Source organism: Cynara cardunculus (assembly GCF_001531365.2).
Source record: "Cynara cardunculus var. scolymus isolate 2C chromosome LG 14, CcrdV1, whole genome shotgun sequence".
Classification (NCBI taxonomy): Eukaryota; Viridiplantae; Streptophyta; class Magnoliopsida; order Asterales; family Asteraceae; genus Cynara; species Cynara cardunculus.
This window is the reverse complement of record NC_037541.1, coordinates 567,511-587,384: the sequence shown is the minus strand read 5'-3', so window position 1 is coordinate 587,384 and position 19,874 is coordinate 567,511. Positions and strand designations below refer to the sequence as shown.

The 19,874-nt window shown below is 34.2% G+C and overlaps 1 protein-coding gene across 1 annotated transcript in view; it reads right to left on the bottom strand.

Annotated features, from left to right (window-relative positions):
* Positions 1–11,763: 11,763 nt before the first annotated feature.
* LOC112526589 (vesicle-associated protein 4-2) overlaps positions 11,764–19,874 on the bottom strand; it is a 10,668-nt gene continuing 2,557 nt past the window's right edge. The window contains exons 2-7 of the mRNA XM_025136937.1: positions 16,002–16,072; positions 15,724–15,805; positions 15,442–15,560; positions 13,651–13,728; positions 13,085–13,204; positions 11,764–12,103 (exon numbers count right to left, since the gene is read on the bottom strand). Coding sequence (XP_024992705.1) covers positions 12,044–12,103; positions 13,085–13,204; positions 13,651–13,728; positions 15,442–15,560; positions 15,724–15,805; positions 16,002–16,072 — 530 coding nt within the window. The 3' untranslated portion in view covers positions 11,764–12,043. The remainder of the gene's footprint in view (positions 12,104–13,084; positions 13,205–13,650; positions 13,729–15,441; positions 15,561–15,723; positions 15,806–16,001; positions 16,073–19,874) is intronic.

Sequence of the window (19,874 nt, the reverse complement as noted above, 5' to 3'; positions counted from 1 at the left end):
AAAATTGGATTAAAAAATTACACAAAAAAATGAGGAATTTCAAATAGTTAATTTGATACTAATAACGATATATTTTTGTCAAATTTTTATGATATCGTCAAATGTAACAGCCGCGATGCGGGTGTGTCACTCGTCCCACATCGGTTGGGAAGGAGAACGAAGCACTCCTTATAAGGGTGTGGATACCTTCTTTAGCAGGACGCGTCTTGCCTTATGGTATAGCGGGCAAGAAGTAAAACCGTGAGGCATTGTGGACCAGCGTGCCAAAGCGGACAATATCTATCGCTTCCGTGCTGCGGACTCTGATATGCGAGGACGCGTTTTGGGTGGGATACGAACTTCGGTTCATGCCCACGCCAGGAGAAAACCGTGCGGCTACCGTGGCCGGTTAGGTGCGGGTTAGTCAAAGCGGACAATATCTTGCTACGGGGTTCTGGGGGCGTTACATCAAACATATATTTTATTCAAAAATAAAAACATCATTGTTTTCTCAAAATCACATAAAGCCATATTATAACATCGACTGCGATAAATAATAAAATGAAATATTAAAAACACGATGTATCTCGCTGCATTGCGCGAGTACGCTTCTAATATATATATATATATATATATATGTGTATGTGTGTATGTATATGTGTGTATATCTATGATGGTGATAGTTATAGTGATGGCATGGTACATATGCATTGTGGAATTGACTATATATATTTAATGGCTTCCAGCCAGGAAACATCTCACATTTAAGTAAAAAGAAAAAGCCAACTGGAACCTCAAACACTGTTTGGTCCATATATTTTCATGCATTATTAAATTGTACCTTTTGCTATAACATTAATTATTTTATTTTATAATCATAAGGATGGTGTCTGATTGGTTTGAGCTTGACTCCAAAGATCAAAAGTGTCAGGAAGTCTCAGGTTCAAATCTTAGTAGGAACAAAAATCCCCTTGTGGCTACGGAGATTCAAATGTGGTGATTCCGGGCTACGTGCAAAGCAGGTGGTCGCCCTGGGATTAGTCGGCTCGCATAGCGGGTTGGATATTCAGGTTAATAAAAAAAATTATTTTATTTATTATATTAATATTATCTTACCATAAGATGATATAACCAAGTACAACCAAACCATAGCATTAATAACCAATTAATGACAATTAATGATGTAGTTGGCATGTATCATACATTCATATTATAGCAGTATAGCTTAGGGGTGCTCAAAAATCCGATCAATCCAATCTAATTTAATGCGAAATAACTCATCTTGAAGCAACCCAATGTCTAATCGAGTTGTAAAATTTTGCAAACTGTAGGTATTGGGTTGATAGTGGGTTAACTATTATTTGAACTCAACTCAACCTTTTGAACCCGATATCTTTTTATTTCTTGAATTTAATACGATTGTTGAATTTCTATTAATATATATATTAGACAATTACAATATCACGTATGCTCTTCATATATACATATTTTCAATCTATTTATATCTCTATATAACTCATTTGTATATATGTTCAGTAAGTGTGAACATATATGTAAATTGAGAAAAATTAACTGAATGCGATTTACGTAAGAAGTATAGATAAGTTGTATCAAATGGTTGATGATGAAAAAGAAATTATGACTAGAGAAATAACATATTCAAGTTTTCAATAATATTCTAATGTATCAAAGTATCAATCCGACCAACCCGTATGGTTTGAGTTGGATTGGGTTAAGATATTTCAAACCGCAAACAATGGTTTGAGTTGTTCAAATGTCTTCAACCCGATCAACCCAACCTATGGGCACCCCTAGTATAGTTGATCATTTATGGGTTTTGGTCGGAATCAAGTTGAACCTAACTAGAGTTGTTTATGGACGGGACTACCCGTTAGATCCGTCCCATCCGGCACCCTAGAAATACGGGCTTGGACAACCATTATCGAGAACACTTTCAAATGTATCTTATAAAATAGTTAACAGAACACTTTATCTTAAAAACATCCTAAAAAACTTGTTAAAAAACGTCTATAAAACATTATATAAACCTATCGTAACACTTTTAGATGAGACGTTTTTTAATCTGATCATACAAACTTAAGTTTTATAAAGTATTTTATTAAAACGCTCAGTTATTTTAAACATTTTATATTTAATTCTTATTGGATTTTATTTTATAATCTCCCAACATTTAATTCTTGTACCTTTTTTGAGTAATATCACATGTTTCAAACCTAATCCAAAACAATTTCATCCATTTATCCATAAATATATCCACAAAAAGATTAAATCAAAACTCAAAAAGTTCTTGAAAGTATTGCAATTAGAATGTGTTGAATCTTGTGATTCTTTTTCTTTTTCATTATTAGAATTTTTTTTTATTAATCTGGATATTCAATCTGTTATGTGAGTCAACTAATCCCAGTGTTATCATCTGCTTCGTGGGTGTCTGGAGTCACTGCATTTGAACCTCTATGGCAACAAGGAGATTTTTATTTTTCATTGAATTCAAACCTGAGAACTTCAGACACTTTTGACCTTTGGAGACCAAGTTCAAACCAATTGGACACCACCCTTGTGGTTTATTATTAGATAATTTTGTTACCATCGTACTCATCTTTTGATTGTAATCTATATATTTTAATATAACGGAAACATGAAACCAGTTCTTGTGTTATTGTCTAACATACTGATAATTTTTTAACTGATTATAGAAGAAACAAGAAACGTTTGATGGTTTTAATAATTATTAATAATAATTATGTTTATCTTGGATCTAACTTATGAAGATTACGTAAAAATCTTGATCTTAAAGTTACTGATTTCTGGAAACAATTAAAGAATTGTACTGTCTTTTGTCACAAGCAAACCGTTGTCCTTGTAAAAATGCAAAAGACCACCCTTTTCGAGGGTGAACGTTTTGTGTATTTAAGCTAATTTTAAATTAAAGATTATCAACGTTTATAGTTTTTGTAATTTAACAAAAATCAGTAATGGTGACGATATTTTTCTAAGGTATACAATATTTATAAACGACAAATACTGGTGCACACTCATGACCTCTGGTAAGATTTGAACCCCTGAATTCTTGGAAGACTGCGTTCTACTGTTTTATTGACACAGAATCCATTTGCGTCGAGATTTGGGTGAATCCATTAAGTCGAAGAATATCGAGCTTAGCTATGCAAAACAAGTGTCGAGATTTGTGTATATATAAAGATTACAAAAACTTGAAATGTATCAATAATTCATTAAAAAAAACTAGATATTAATAGACGTTAAATGAAAAAACTGCAATTTCTTCTCGTCCCATAAGCCTGTTTTTAGCCCTATTGGGTACATTTGTACTATATCAGTAACATTTCGGTTAATGTCCTATAAACATATTAATATGCGTTATTAAATATCGTTGATTACTGCACATCTCTTCAAGGATACGTATTATAACTGATTTAGTGCCACTTCTTTAAAACGTCACTTTCGAAAAACTAACTGATACCAAAATAATCACGTTTATTACAAATTTATCCATACTAATATGTGTTTATCCAATTATATATACTAATACTTAATAAGGGTTGGGTTCACGTGAGACCAGTCTGTTTTCGTGAGACCCATAAGACCATTTTCTACACTTGAAACTTCACAGCAAAACGCTGTGAAGGTTAAAAAAAATTGAACCTTCACAACAAAAACATTGTGAAGGTTACATTCACAGCATTCTGCTGTGAAGTTTCAAGTGTAAAAAATGATCTCACGGGTCTCACGAAAACAGGTCGGTCTCACATGATCTCAAGTCTACTTAATAAATATCTGATGTTTTACGAGTAAATGGATTGAATTTTCATCCTCGATTAATAATAAAATTCTATAAATGTTACACTGCACTATATTATAAAACATTTGACAAAAACTCTTAAAAACCATTTTTATGCATGAAGTACTGTTTATTGATGCATATTACTTAAAATTCAAGATTACAAGAAATTTTGTGTAAGTACAACTTATTAAAACTCCATTTTTAAATTCGTGTAACTAATTGTAGATAAATCTAATCAAATACAGGATAAACATTCATTTTAAATATAGAAAATCTAAAATATAATTAAGATAATCATTAAATTCTAACATAATGTTTATTATCTTTATAAAAAATTACATTGTTAAACTAAAAATAAATTATTTCGTCATTAAATTTAAATTAACTTATAATAAAAAAAATTGAATTAAAAAAGTTACATAAAAAAAGAACTAAGTTAATTTAATATTACTATCGATTTATTTTTTTAAAATTTTTTATGCTATTTCAAATTTATATTTCATTTAAAAATAAAAACATTATGGTTTTCTCAAAACCACATAAAATCGTATCATATCGATAGAGACAAAATTAAAACTAAATATTAAAATGGAGATTTATCTCACTGCATTACGTGAGTACTTTTCTAATATATTATAAAATATTCCTTAAAATATTAATTTTTTTTATTATAATATTATTATTGAATATTAAAGAAAAATGGAACTTATCAACGCCGTTGGCATCACAGTACAAGTTTGGTGGTGGAATATTTAATTTATAATATTTCTTTTATTAATTTTGTTTTTACCAGATTGATTAAACGAAGACTGTTTATTAAACGTTTATCGGGTGAGTATTTACAGATAAAAGTCATCAACCTCAGTTAATTTATCGGGTAACATTTTCGACCATTAAAACGGATTGTTTAGAAAACGTTTTATCATCCAGTAAACACTTACTGGGTAAAAGTCATCATCGTCAATTACTGGATAAGATTCTCGATCTTTTATGTACTCAGTTGGTAAAACAATTAACCTTGTAAACACTTACGTGGTAAGCGCTTGGTAAATGAACCCTACGAAAGATTAAAAAAAATGGTTTGGTAATGTATGCACATGAATCAGTGATGAATTCAAAAAAAAAAGTTCATTTGAAGATGTATATATATATGAACTCACATTCGGTTATCTATTTTTTTTATTATCAATTATTCACATATAAATATGCATATATGAATTCTACGTTTTTATCAATGATTCATATATGAATTATTTAATTTAAGGTTGATTGTTTGTTAAATCAAGTTGAAATTAATCACTAAAAACAATACAAAACAAAACAAAACATGTTTGTTTCAAAAAAAAAAGTGGTGCAATAAAAACAAATATGAAAATTTATAAAAATTAATTTAAAAATAAACATTTAATCTACAGCAAATTGCATGAAAAAGTAACGTACTTTAACTTGATTCATATTTTGGGTAACATACTTTTAAAACTTTCATTTTGGTACCTAAGATGTAAAGTTAAAATGAAAGTTTTGAACATTTAAGTACTCGGGTAACCGGTTGAAGCATTAAGCGGTTATCATACTGATGTGGCGAGTAACGTGGTTTCCAACTCATTATTATTTGCTGATGTGGTTAGTGACATGGTTTTTTAATTTAAAAATAGTCTTTTTTTTAATTTAAAATTAGTCTTCAACAGGTTATCCGGGTACTTAAATGTTTAAAACTTTACATATTAGGTACCGAAATGGAAGTTTTAAAAGTACATTACTCAAAATAAGAATCAAATTAAAGTACGTTACTTTTTTATATAACTTGCCCTCTAATAAATCCAGATCTTGAAAATAACAATAAAGTATGTGTACTTCATAAAATTATGAGAAAATACAATATGATCCTTTGATTGTCAACAAGAGGATTGAACCTGTAATTAATCGAGTTTATTGACGTTAATCATGATATTTGTTAAAGTATAAGGACCAAAACCGTAATTCACTCTTAATTAAATCTAGATACATCCTACCTTCCATCAAATAAATTTCCACAATAATTATTCATTATGAATGTTATGTTTCAGAATCCGTTTTCATCGATGAATCTCTAATTCAGCTGCAACCAACCATTTCTCGCGATTGAGACTAAGGTTCAACCCCTGACCAAATGCCTCCACTTTTCACATTGCAAACACAGGTAAAATCTAGGTTTCGACCTATAAATTAAACGAACAAAATATTAGTTTTTTTTTAGTGTAAATTGAACAAACGAAACCAACCAAAACGTACACGATTAAAGTAATCCAATCTAAAGTAAACGATGAGGTGAGATACTGAGATGTATGCAAATAGGAGCTCTAACTCAAAGAGTGAAGCGGTTGTTTCTGTTAAGACTTTTGTCATGTACGACTATAGATCCCCATACATATCTAGTGTGCTACCCTAGTCATCTGTCTCAAAGTACTCCTATCATATATCATGTTTTCAGAAAGGCATACATTTGGATAACTGATTAATAACCGTAATATTCCACATTGGTTGGGGAAGGTAACAAAGGTTGCCTTATAAGGGACTTGATACATCCAATATCAGACGCGTTTTGAAACCGTGAGTTTAGGTGTGTGGACAAAGCGGACAATATCTGATATCGTTGGCCTATGATGCTACAAATGATATCAAAGCGGGGAACCGGACTGGTCTGCCAGCGAGGATGTTGGACTCCTAAGGGGGGGGGGGGGGGATTGTAAGACTCCACATTGGTTGTAAAGGAGAACAAAGGTTGTCTTATAAGGGGTTTGATACCTCCTCTATCAGAGACATTTTGAAACTGTGGTTCTAGTTGTGCGAATAAAGTGGATAATATATGGCATAGTTGACCTGGGATGTTACAGATGATAGCAGAGCTGAGAACCGGACTGGTGTAGGTGAATCATAAGATCCCACGTTGGTTGGGGAGAGGAACAAAGGTTGCCTTATAAGCGGTTTTATACCTTCTCTATCATAAGCGTTTAAAAACTGTAAGTCTAAGGGGTTGTTTACCAAATTTTTTATTAAGTCCTATATGGATAAATTTGTTTGTCCGGATAAATGGGTGGCGTTGTTTACTTTTTTTATCTGAACCAACAGTCTGAATAACATAAATGACCAATTTACCCCCCAATATTAATTATTTGAACATCAAAACAAAAATCATAAAGAGGTTGACGATGGGGTGTCTCATTTGGGAAGGAGGCGATGCTTTAAAAAAGGAGTAGAGGTGTCATTTTTGTGGCTGAATGGGGACAACACACCATTTCTATATGTGCGATTAAGCCATATTCTGTGCGAATAAGCCGTAAGTAAACAACCCAAATGAGCTGTGCGAATAAGCCAGATAGACCAATAAGCCTAATAAACATCCCCCAAGTGTGTGAAAAAAAACGAATGACCTGGGATATTACAATAACCATAAGACTTACCAATGCCAAAAAATAATTTGCCTTTCAGACGATGTTACAAATATGAAAATGAACACTAAAAGCATTTGCATGATGGTTTTGTTGTCGATCCTGACCATGATGCTGACGTTCTTGCTACTTGTAGAAGTTCGAAAAGCAATGATATTTCTTTATCGAATCCTTCCGGTTCATATATATAGCAAGGAGTCGTTTCTCATACAAACTAAAAACGACAATATTGGTTTCGATCTCATCGAATATGAAATGAGTTGACAACTTCAAAAAAACAAGGATTAAGAGTTGGGGTAAATTAATTAAGATGGATTTAAAACCTTAATTACAAGATTATTCAATTCGTCTTAATTAATTAATTCATGTAGTTTCATCTTGTCTCATGTAGGCAGACCACCAAACGTAATTAATTAATATCGACCATGAATTGTCAACATACATACATACATACAAACATACATAGACTTGGGATCATGTGAGACCAAGGGTTTTTCATGAGACCCGTAAGACTAATTCTCAACCCTTGGATTAGATCTATAATATGAATATTAGTAATCACAAAATTGCCACGTGACTTCTCAATAATCACAAAATTGCCACGTGACTTCTCAATAATCACAAAATTGTCGCCGTTAAACTTTAGACTATTAGATTATTAGCTTATAAAGTTGATCAATGAACATAAATTATTCTTACGGTTTTCACGAAAAACTCTTGGTCTCACGTGAACCCAACCCTACATACATATACATATACATATACTAATACTAGAAGGATACTCAGCGAGATATATCTTGATTTTAATATTTCATTTTATTTTTTATCTCAAGCGATGTTATAATATAATCTTATGTGATTTTGAAAAAACGATAATGTTTTTATTTTTTAATAAAATATAAATTTGAAGATATCATAAAATTTTGACAAAAGTATATCGATATTAGTATCAAATTAACTATTTAAAAGCCTCATTTTTTGTGTAAATTTTGATTCAAAATTTTTATTATAATTTAATTTATAGAGGGAAGATCATGTTAACCATCATTTTGGTGTTAACTTTGAAAATCCTCTCAACCAATCAAATTTCATTATTCTTATAGGTTTATGTCTTGTTCATTTTACCCTTACAAGGGTATTCTAGTAAATTGAATTCATTTGTAACCCCCAAACAATTAATGGGGAGTTACAAACAATCAAATCCCAAAAAATATGCATTCATATCATTAATTTTTTTTACTATTGATCTTCCATTTTCATTCTTGTATGAATTCTTAAATCGTATAAGAAACACGGTAGTAACGATTTTCGATATTGATCACAAATGAACCGTGAACACAATTTGAACACAAATGAACAACCGTGAACACAATTTGAACACAAATGAACCGTGAACACAATTTRAACAAATTAACAGATGCTACCTTAATTTTGTGGGACGTCTATGTATGTGAATATATGGGCCAAAAATTGCACATATCATGTTCATTTGTGTTCATATCGTGTTCACGGTTCATTTTTGTTCAAATTGTGTTCACGGTTGTTCATTTTTGTTCAAATTGTGTTCACGGTTGTTCATTTTTGTTCAAATTGTGTTCACGGTTCATTTGTGTTCAAATTGATCAATACCGAAAATTGTTACTACCGTGTTTTTTTATGCGATTTAGGAATTCATACAAGAGTGAACATGGAAGATCAATAGTAAATAAATAATAATAATAATATGAATGCATATTTTTTGGGATTTAATTGTTTGTAACTCCCCATTAGTTGTTTGGGGGTTACAAATGAATTCAATTTACTATAATACCCTTGATAAGTGTATTTTTTCTTCCCAAAATGCCCCTTTTATCATTGTTCACTAGGCTTCATTAAAATTCAAACTTTAAAATTTAATTTTTTTATTGATTAATCTTTACCGTTGATTATAGATTTGGATGGCCAATATCAGTTAATAAGGTTAACACAAAAATAATGGTTAGCATTTGATCTTGGCCCTATATATATATATATATATATATATATATATATATATATATGACCATTTTTTTAAACTTGAAATTTAACAGTAAAACGTTGTGAAGGTAATCTTTTTTGCTATGAAGGTTCGGATTTTTTATCTTCACAACGTTTTATCATGAAGTTTCAATTGTAAAAAAAATGGTCTCACATGTCTCACAAAAACAGGTTGGTGTCACGTGAACCCAACCATCCCCCTCTATCTATATACACACACATACAGAGAGAGATCTCAAATAGAACCTATTATATTGTTACAACAATACAATGCAACCTTGATTATAACCGTCCATCTATTAGTTTTTTTCATTCTCTTAAATGGTAAGGGGTAATATCGGTAATTGTAGTATTCAATAATAATCATTTCTTTTAGAAATTATCCCAAAATCATTCTTTAATCATGGGCTTGTTTTCTAATTCTATGTTTGTAACCGTTTGGAGAATATTCGGTCGGCTGTGTCTTCTTCCATACTTTTAATATTAGGGTTCTTTAGGATTCATCGATTTCGACTTTAAGTAGCATTAATGGAACCATCGTATTCTATCAATGAAGTCTCCGTTGAGAGACGTTCTTGAATCAGGAGATGATGGGCTTAGGGAACTTTTTAGGTAAATTGTTGCATACGATGTCATTTTGGTGGACTAAATATTACCCGGTAAGTAAAAAATAATAATGTTAAATTTTACCCGTAAGCACTTACCGGGTAAGTGTTTGGTAAACGCCCCCTTAGATAATCTAAACAAGTTATAATCTAAAAATTAATCTCTTATTCATGAGATAATATACAAATGAAACATGAGCCTAAAATTGATGCAAACAATTTCAATTTTGATACTACCTTTTTTCACCTTAGGTCTTTGAGGCAGTTTGTATGCATCTCGGCTAATAATACCATAAGGGCTTGAAAATAACAGTCAGAAAAATGCTCAGTAAATCTCAAGTAGTCCCAAGGTCGATAGTTTGTTTGCCAGTTGACTCAGCCCTTCAGATCTAGAGTTTATCTGCCAGTTGAGTTGGCCCTCAAGGTATTTTTCATATACTTTGCCTCTTAACTTGCACAAAAATATAGTCATGTTTCTTCCTATATATTAGCTTAGTGCCCAGGAGTTAAGCAGCATGACTTTCTGCATCGACTCTTCGACCCGATTACCATCTTCCCCGGCTCCTGAATCTGACCCACCGATGCTAGAGGACTTGGTCGGGTTGGTAGATCGAACTGCTTGAAAGCTCAACTTGTGTTTAAAACAACGGTTAGGGTGGCACTCAACAACTGCTACACTAGCTACCATACATACCCTGCTCAAATAACTCATACTTTCCCTTTGGTAGGTTCTCACTAGGAATTAAATAAGTCGAATGTGGCACATATATACTAGGAGAAAGACCATGGTTTTCGGGAAAACAAAAGCTGATAGGTTTTCGGGAAAAAGTGGCACATATATGCTGGGGCAAAGACCATGGTTTTCGGGAAAACAAAAGCCGATAGGCCACGGTTTTCGGGAAAACAAAAGCCGATAGGCCACGGTATTGTACGATTTCTAGTGGTTACATGGCTGGATGTGTCCTTTTTGCTGAACAGTGGTCCAAGGTTAAAGAGGTTATCATTCTTATCTAAGGCTGAATCAACAAATTTGTCCCTACCCTAACGCAATGTCTGAGCGGGACCGTACCGAACAAAAACTATTTATCCCACGTTTTGATGTGACTATTAGAACTGGGACAAGACATGACTGAAGATCTATTTGTTAGCAGCTTAATGAGTTTAATAAAATTCACAACTTACACGGTCAACTATACATGATTGTTTGGTAGTGACTTAATGATATAGAAAGTGACTTATTCAAATTTTTTCTCCAAACATGCCCCTCAAATTTAAAAAACACGCTCCTTTTGTATATTAAAAGAACTCTCAAACAAAAACTTTCTCAATCTATATAGATAGATTAATCCATACAGATAGATTAATCCATACAAACAATTTTATCTATACAGGACTTAATGAGAAACCAATCAAATAGCCTTAGAGTGTGATAAAAATGCAGTTTTTTTGTCTCCACTGAAGTAAGTCCAACAAAAACTAGGGATATGGGACAAGATAGGTAAATTACCATACTACCCATGTCAAATTAGAACCTTAAAACCTTCTACAACTCTTCCACCTGCCAACCTCTCACTTGATACTCCAATCCTGTTGAATTATGTCTATGCACCAAACACTATGGCAAACTAGCTAAAAGCTGATAAGCTAGTCATGTTTGGTAAAAACTACCTAGAAACTACCCAATAAGCTAAATTACAATGTAAAATGACATAAAAGAACACATCAAAAAAATTAATTGGAATAATACAAGGGAATAAGTGGAAAAAAAGAAACCTAGAACTTATTGAACCACTATTTGACGTAGCGTTATAAAAAGCTTATGGCTAACCAAACGATCTTTTTCAATCTTAAGGTTGCCAAAAACGCCCTAAAAGTGTTTCGTATGTTCTGGATAACCATATGATAGCAACAAAATGGCATCCATAAAGAACATATAACTTTAATGAACATATAAATCGCTAATCACACAAGAAGTTCGAGGATAGGGTCATGGTTTACCGGATGATGGAACTGTCGGGTGCAAGTCCAAACGGTACTTTTATGTTGTTTTGACTTGTACCTCCTACAGGTAACCACCAACAGGTTAAATATGTGTAAATAGTAACTTCTCCAAGTTACAAATTCAACTCGGGAAAGCGTTTTACAAACAGAAATTCCAGTACGTGGTACGGTTTAAGAAACCATATCTTTTATTATCATAACGAGTCTTCTCCTTCAACTTGCTGTCGAGCCAAGTATCGCTCCCGTCTCTCTTTCTGCACGGACACCACTTGTATGATAAGCATACATTGATACATATACATAGAGATGGCCAAAAACCAACCCGGGCCGGACCGGGCCCACATCGATCACGGGCTGAGATTTTCATTTTGTAACCGCTCCCGGTCCTGACCAAAAATACCCCGCCCGTTCTCCATGTAGAAAGCCCGGGTCAAACCGGTCCCCATTTTTTTTCCCAAAAATTAGTTTTGAAGGTATAAAAAAATATTGTTTGAAGATTTTCTTTTTTTGGGACAATATCTTATTTAAATACACTTTAAAATCTCTAGTTGGGTCATTCAAATACACTTTAAAAATATTTTTTTAAATCTTCGTTACACAAAAATGTTATAGATGTTTTTATAAACCGAATTTTTTAGATTTAGTATTCAAACACTTAAAAAAAACTTGAAAAAACTTGAAGTGTTCGGTAAAGAACTTGAAAATCTTGTAGAAATATTGAAAGTTAAACTGGTGCTTGCTGTTGCACCAGGAGCCGTTGCACCAGGTGCTAAAGCGTGGGTGTTTTGTATCCATTGAGCAAAAAAAAAAATATATATATATATATATAATTTATAAAACTTAATTTTTTTAAAATCAGGCCTATATATAACCGGTCCCGTAACTGGTCTCGGGCCGGGCCGGTTGGGTCTTGAATTTTCATAAAGAGCATAACCGGTCCCAGACTATCGGTCATAACTGGTCCCGGTCAGGGCCCATTTTGGCCATCTCTACATATATGCTAGAGACGCACAAAAAAGCCCAAGCCCAAATCCCGGCCAAAGAAAGCCTAGGTCAAGGCCTAGCAAGCCCGAACCGAGGCCCAAGCCCGAATGGGCCTATATAGTATATTCAGACCCAAATCCCGGGGGGGTTTGCCTACTGAAAATGGGCTTGGAAGGCCTAGACCTTGTGCAGCGTTATTATACACATAACGAGAAGATTCATAAATTTGAAATAAGAGCTCAGAAGCTCACCCATTCATCTATGACAAGGCCATCACCGACAATCTTCGGTCCCGTGTCTTCTGGAGGTTTCTTACGGGTTTCAAGGGCGGCCTCAGCCTCAGCTAACTGGCGCTTCAATTTTTCCAGGGCCTTCCATGATATTATCAGCGATCAGGATGGTGCAATAAAATAATCTCAGGCAAGTGGGTAGTCAAAGATAAAGGCTAAAACACATCATGCAACCAAGTTTGTAAATGCTTTTTTAATTACTGTAACAAACATTCAATTCTTCCTATTTCATACCCATTTTCCCTGGTAACCAGTAGATATTGTAATTATTGATGATCTGGATGCCAACTTGTCGAAGTTGTATTGTAATTATTGATTATGTGACAAATGTCACATCGAAATCAACCAATGTCACATAGGTTGAAAACCCGTTTATCAAGTAAAATGGGTATGAAGTACGAAGAATTGAATGTTTATTGCACTAATTGAAAAAAAAAGTTTCTCATTCCACTACACTGGAATTAAGATAAACTTTGTTACAGTTTGATTCTTTTACCCTAAAATATGCCAACTTAGTCAGAACTTACCGGGCTTGGACGTGACACATCTAGGAAAACAACTTGCAGTATCTGCTCCACAGCTACTAGATCTTTCTGCTCATCAAACTGGGGAAGACGTAAATCCATTTAGCAATCATGAAAAGTAGATAGATAGATAGATAAATATAATCTAAGCGGTGTTTAACTCGTAAGACCTTGGGCTTGCTTCCAGGTCACAGGTGACAATCCCCCTCAGGGAAACTAGTCTTAGTCTAGCTGCAAACTACAGGACCCCATGGGATTAGTCGAATGCATGCAAGTTGGCTTGGACACTCAAGATTACCGAAAAAAGTAGATAGACAGTCGCTCTATGCATAGACGTTAACACTTAATAGAACTATGATATATTGAATTTGTGCCACAGTGATCCTATTGAAATTTAAATTATTCTACCAACATACTCCTTCCTTTCTTCTTTCTTTTCTCCTCCTTCCTTTTTGCTTACACATTTGCACAAGCTGGAGGTTTTCACAGAGACAACCGATCCACCCTTTGGGGGTAGAGGAGAAGTTTGCGTACATACCCCCCCAGATCCTGCTCTACGGGATATACTGGAATCATTTGGTTTGATAATTACAGTAAAATAACATCATCAATGTTTTCAACTAAATGGTCATTCAAAGTGTGAATTTTATATAAAATAAATGTGATATAGCGGGAAAAAACAAATAATGGACACTCATAAGAAGTTGGATTCATCATTCGCTAAATGGGGCAGGTAGAGGCAATGCTTAACTTCTTTGCTAGGAATGGAATAGGTATGGAGATGGTACTGAACTGGCTGAATTTCCCATAAGGGTGCTGTTTGGTATGCAGACAGGAACAGGACTAGACAGGCTGGAGGAGCAAGAGTGAGGTAGGCGCGTGAAAGAATTCTGGAAGTTCTTTCTTTCATAAGATGGCCTTTTTCGGAAATCAGAATAGCTGTTGAGTGGAAGGTTTCTTACCACCACCTTGGTTGAAGGTTGTTCATTGAAGTTTAGAGTTAGTGTCTTTCTATCGAATCTGAGTTACCCCTCCTCCTTTGTGGGGTCCGGACCCCTACGAGTGAGCAGAAAAGGGAGGAGGWAAGAGGCCCTGGCGAACCGTCATAATTAGTGGATTAAACCACATACTCCACCGCTTGTGCATGCCCCGTCAATTCCTTTGCTGTTACCAAGGACTAGCAGAATCGAAATAGCGATATTCTTGGGTCATCTCAATGGGTTCAGAATCACCATTATGAGCGGTATGTTTCAACCAATTAAACTATAAGCCCCTACGGATCTGCTGATCCTCATCTTGTACTTGTGAACAGCAGCAGAGGCCGCATATGATAGGTTATTCCAGAATCAATGTGAATATTGCCGAATAGGAGACTTCATTGCACAATCGATGTTTCCATAAGAGAGAATAAAGTGATGTTTCTAGAAGACGAATAAGATGATTCAGCATTGGTAAAATCCCTATCAATAATAGGCCGGAATGGTGGGGAAGGAAGCCCTTTTAGGGTTATAATTTGACATGGGCAGCTTTGTAATTTACCAATCTTGTATCATCTCCCTGATTTTTGTTTCCCCTATTTTAGTGGGACAGGCAATGTATTTTTGTCCTGTCCCAGTCTAAGTTACGTCAAATGCGGGACAAGTTTTTGTACTGTCTAGCCCCGTGCTGTCCCGCTTACTAAACGAGCACAGGAACAATTAATGACAAATTATAAACCATAACTTTTTGCAAACTGGTCGTACAGGGATTATAGAGACAGGTGGAGAATATCCCAGAAGAGGGTGTATGACTTACTAGCTCAGGTACGTAGTCCATTACTCCTTTCACTTTCAGGCTCATGATTTTGAATTTTACTTTCCTCTTTCGGTCTGTCGGCTTTTCATTGTTATCTGGAGCTTCCACAAACTTGAAAACTATCACGATAAAACCAGAAGTGGAAGTTGTAAGCAATAGTCATATAAATAGAGGCTAGATTTGACATACTTGCAAGTAACATTAGATTTCCTAATCAATATAAACCTTGTCAGAAAGTATAATACTTATAAGATTAAGAACATGCATGTCAAATGCTGTTACCTGTTGCAATAATACTCTCGCCTGGAGCCAGAATAGCACCCGGAGGACGCATGAAACAGCTTTTAGGTGCAGTTGTTTGAAACTAAAGCAGCACAACAAACAAAACATCAGATTAAGGTAAAATAACCTGAAGTTGCAAGATTTTCGAAGCCCATTATTAGAGCAAACCTCATAGCAGGAAAAATTGTCATTTCTGATCCATTAATGGTGTATATGTGTAATCAAAAAAATGATATGGAAGAGCATTTAGCAGGTTTAAAAGGGCTTAACAGTCATACCTTGAAAGCTACATGAGACTTGCTGGTGTTTTTTATCTTAATAGCACTTTGGACTTGCTTACCAGGTTCATCTACAAAGTTCAGGAAGAAAATTGAAATGATCTATCGTCAACCATGTAAGTCCATCCATAACATATGTAACTATTTTCAGGAAAAAGTAACATACATAAATGCAGTCGATATATTTGTTAAGTGGTAAAACAGAGCCAGCTATAACCATTCTTGGTAATTACATAAGATGAATTAAGAAAAAAAATTAAGACATAAGGAGACTCACACCAATGCATAGAGAATGAAAAAAAGTATCAAAGTTAAGTAGCTGCATAACACTGGTAATTGGAAGTATTTTTGTTGTGTTTCAAGGACAGGATTAAGGTAGATGCAAACAAAATTCAACCTCAAGGTGCTGCTTGCAAGCTGTATGTATGTATTAAGGGTTCATTGGTTATATACAACCTAGGATGGTATTCATCCATTAATCATGAACTCTACATATTACCACACATAAACCGGAAGAAAAATATTAAAATAAACGGCTAAAATGTATCAAAATGCAACGGAGTTGCCTGAGTTCCTATGTAGTGTAAACAATGAATTTATTTCTCAATTACCGTTAACAAACGATCAACTCTTTCTATTTCGTACTCATTTTGACCGTTAATGATAGATTTTGTAACTACCGAGGATGTGGATGTCAAGTTGTCAAATTATATTGTCCATTCGAAATCAATCGATTCCCCATAGGCTGAAAACATGTTTCTGTAAAATGGGTATAAGATAAGAGTTGAACGTTTTTTACACTAACTAATAAAAAATCATGGTTACACTAAATATGAACCCTGGAAAACTTCGTTACGTTATTATAGATTTTCCCCTAAAATAAATATACATAATACTAAAATGTGGGTGAACAACAAAAGACAGATAACCATCCATGCGTCCAAGGGCTACACAACTTACAAGATGCATGGTTAAGAAATGTAACATATAACTAAACTTATCATGAAAAATATCAATACCATATAAAAAACTCGGGTAATCAGATTGCAAGTACGCTCATGTGGTGAACTTTACATTTTTACTCCATTAACAAGGAGCAAGAATGGCATTTTGACTACCAAACATGGCACTCAATCCAGCAAAATCTATCCCAAATGCTTGACTCACTAATAAATTTGACATTCTGTTATAGCTAATATAATATCCAGTCTTACCCCACTATAGAGAGATAGAGAGAGAGAGTTCGGATCATGTGAGAACAATTGAGTTTGGTGTGAACATGAGAACACCTTCTGAGCCTTTGAAGTTTGAATGACTTTTCCTTTTCTATATAATGGCTGTTAAAAATGTGGTGGCATTTTCATAAATAAGTGGAACTGCTGTGGCAAGGCTTTAAGGGAAAGCGGACCTTCACCCACCTTCACATGCATGAACCGTTTAAGGCTTCAGTCATGATGATACAAGTACGTATGCGAAAGTAAATCAAGGGGGGTGAAGGTCCAGTCTCCCTTGAGGAAAAAAAGACGAATGTCCCCTCCTTTACAAAAATGCACACGGTTAGCTCCGTCGAATAAAAATATATCAAGGAATGCGAAGGTGTACTCATGTTCTCATGCAAAGGAGTTCATACTAGAACCAAACCCTATGTGTGTGTATGCATAAATATTTATGTATAGAGTTGGGTTCCGGTGAGAACTCCCCCTTTGCGTAGAATATTGAGAACCCAATCTCGGCCGTCAATCGTTTTTCAGAACATTTGATCCAAGAACAATCAGCGCACGTCTGCTTTGTGAAGGAGGGGGCTTCTGTCTTTTGATTTTCCATATCTGGGAACTTTAACATACCTCAACATGATAGTTTTCATGTTAATGTTTGTTAAAGTATCTCAAAAATATAGTGTTTTTCATGTTACACAATGTTAAGTTTTTCACGTTAAGGTATGTGAGGTATTTTAAGCTATGTTCATTTTGTTCAGATTTGTTAAAGTCAGTTAAGGTTTAGTATTTTCATGTTAAGATATGTTAACGTATGTGCGGTACGTTAAGGTTTGTGTCCACCTACATCATTGGCATCAAAGTTCTGTAACTTCTGTTTATTTACATCTCTGCCACCACGTTTTTGTATGGGCATTCGATCAAATAACGAAAATCATCTGAGGGCTATGAGGTGGTTCTCATAAAAGATACCTGATCTCAAGTCTATATGTATGTATATAGGGTTGGGTTCCACTAAGAACTAAAAATTTTGTGGGAACTGTAGGAACCCACCCAAACCGTCGATCACCTTTCATCCGAGGGTGTTGATGGTGCAGCGTTTTCTAAATAACATGCAGTTCGGTCTTGTCATTTTCCGCATCCAGGCATACCGGAATCGATAAAGATAAGTATGTTAAGATTTTTTCATGGTAAGGTATGTTAATATATGTTAACTTATGTTAAAATTTTCATGTTAAGGTGTTCTAACATATATATTAACATATGTTAACATTTTCATGTTAAGGTATGTTGATGCATGTTAAATATCTGATCACCTATGCTGACGTTTCTCATTTAAGTTACATTGAGGGTATTATGCATGTTAACATACGTTAACTTATGTTAAGGTATGTCAACGTTTTCATGTTGTGTGACTTGTATAAGTTGTATTAACTTAGGTTAATTTATGTTAACATTTTCATGTCGACATATGTTTTAACATTTTCATGTCGACATATGTTTAACATTTTCATCTCGACATATGTTTAACATTTTCATCTCGACATATGTTTAACATTTTCATCTCGACATATGTTTAACATTTTCATGTCGACATATGTTAACGTATGTGAGGATGTTAACTTATGTTGAGCTCCGGTCTCCCTTACAGCATTGCCATCGAAGTTCACCTTTATTACAGATCTGCCAAAGCGTCTACGTGAGACGCTGGATCTTGGGATCAATTTCGTCCGAGGGCAACAAGGGGTTCTTATTGGAAAAAAAGTGCCTACAGGATCCCAAGTCATGTGTATGTATATTGTAGGAAACGGGTGAGAAGTTTTTTTATTTCTACGAAAATCTCCACCGCACCAACGATTCAGAGTAATCAGTCACCGGAATACCGCGTGTAAGAAACCGTTATTAAGTAAAGGCTTTATAAGGGAGATAACTTATGGGCCAGACTCTGATAACTAGCATTGCCTCCCCACCAAGCTCTTGTATCTCATGGACCAATTATTATCACATCATATTCTACCATAGAATCCTACCTTCATAGTGTAGAACTGTAGATATATCCCGTTCAATATGAGTTTTCCCTTATCATTTCGAACTTTATATTAATAGCACTGCTCCTCATCCTTGATGTTTGCCTCAATTTAAATTAATAGTAGTGTTGACCTCGCCTATTACTCAGCCTGAACCTATCTCCCATTATGGCTATCCTCCTTTTAGACAATTAGACCTCAATGAAAATATTTTTAACATTTCCTTTGTCTAAGTGACATTCAGTAAGTAAACACAATGGCTAACATGCTGTGCATTACTCCCTAATATCTGAGACAGCAATTGGAGTTTCTATACAAACTTCTCTGTGAGCAACACAATAAGTAATTGGTGAATAAAGAACTTATGTTTCATGGAATCATGTTTATTGAGATCTAAAAGGAAAAGCTTAAGTTAACCGAGCAAATATAAGAAAGATCAGAGAAGTTTCAGAAACAAGTACTTGCTAAAACTTCACAAATTTAGCACATTACTGTTAAAATTATAAGCTAAGTCATGTGATTATCTATAAATTATCTTGTTTATCATAGTTGATAGGTTATTAGCGACAGTTTTTATTTGGTGGTTATTTACCAACAGTTGTGTTGGTTCATAAACCATATGTTGGTTAACT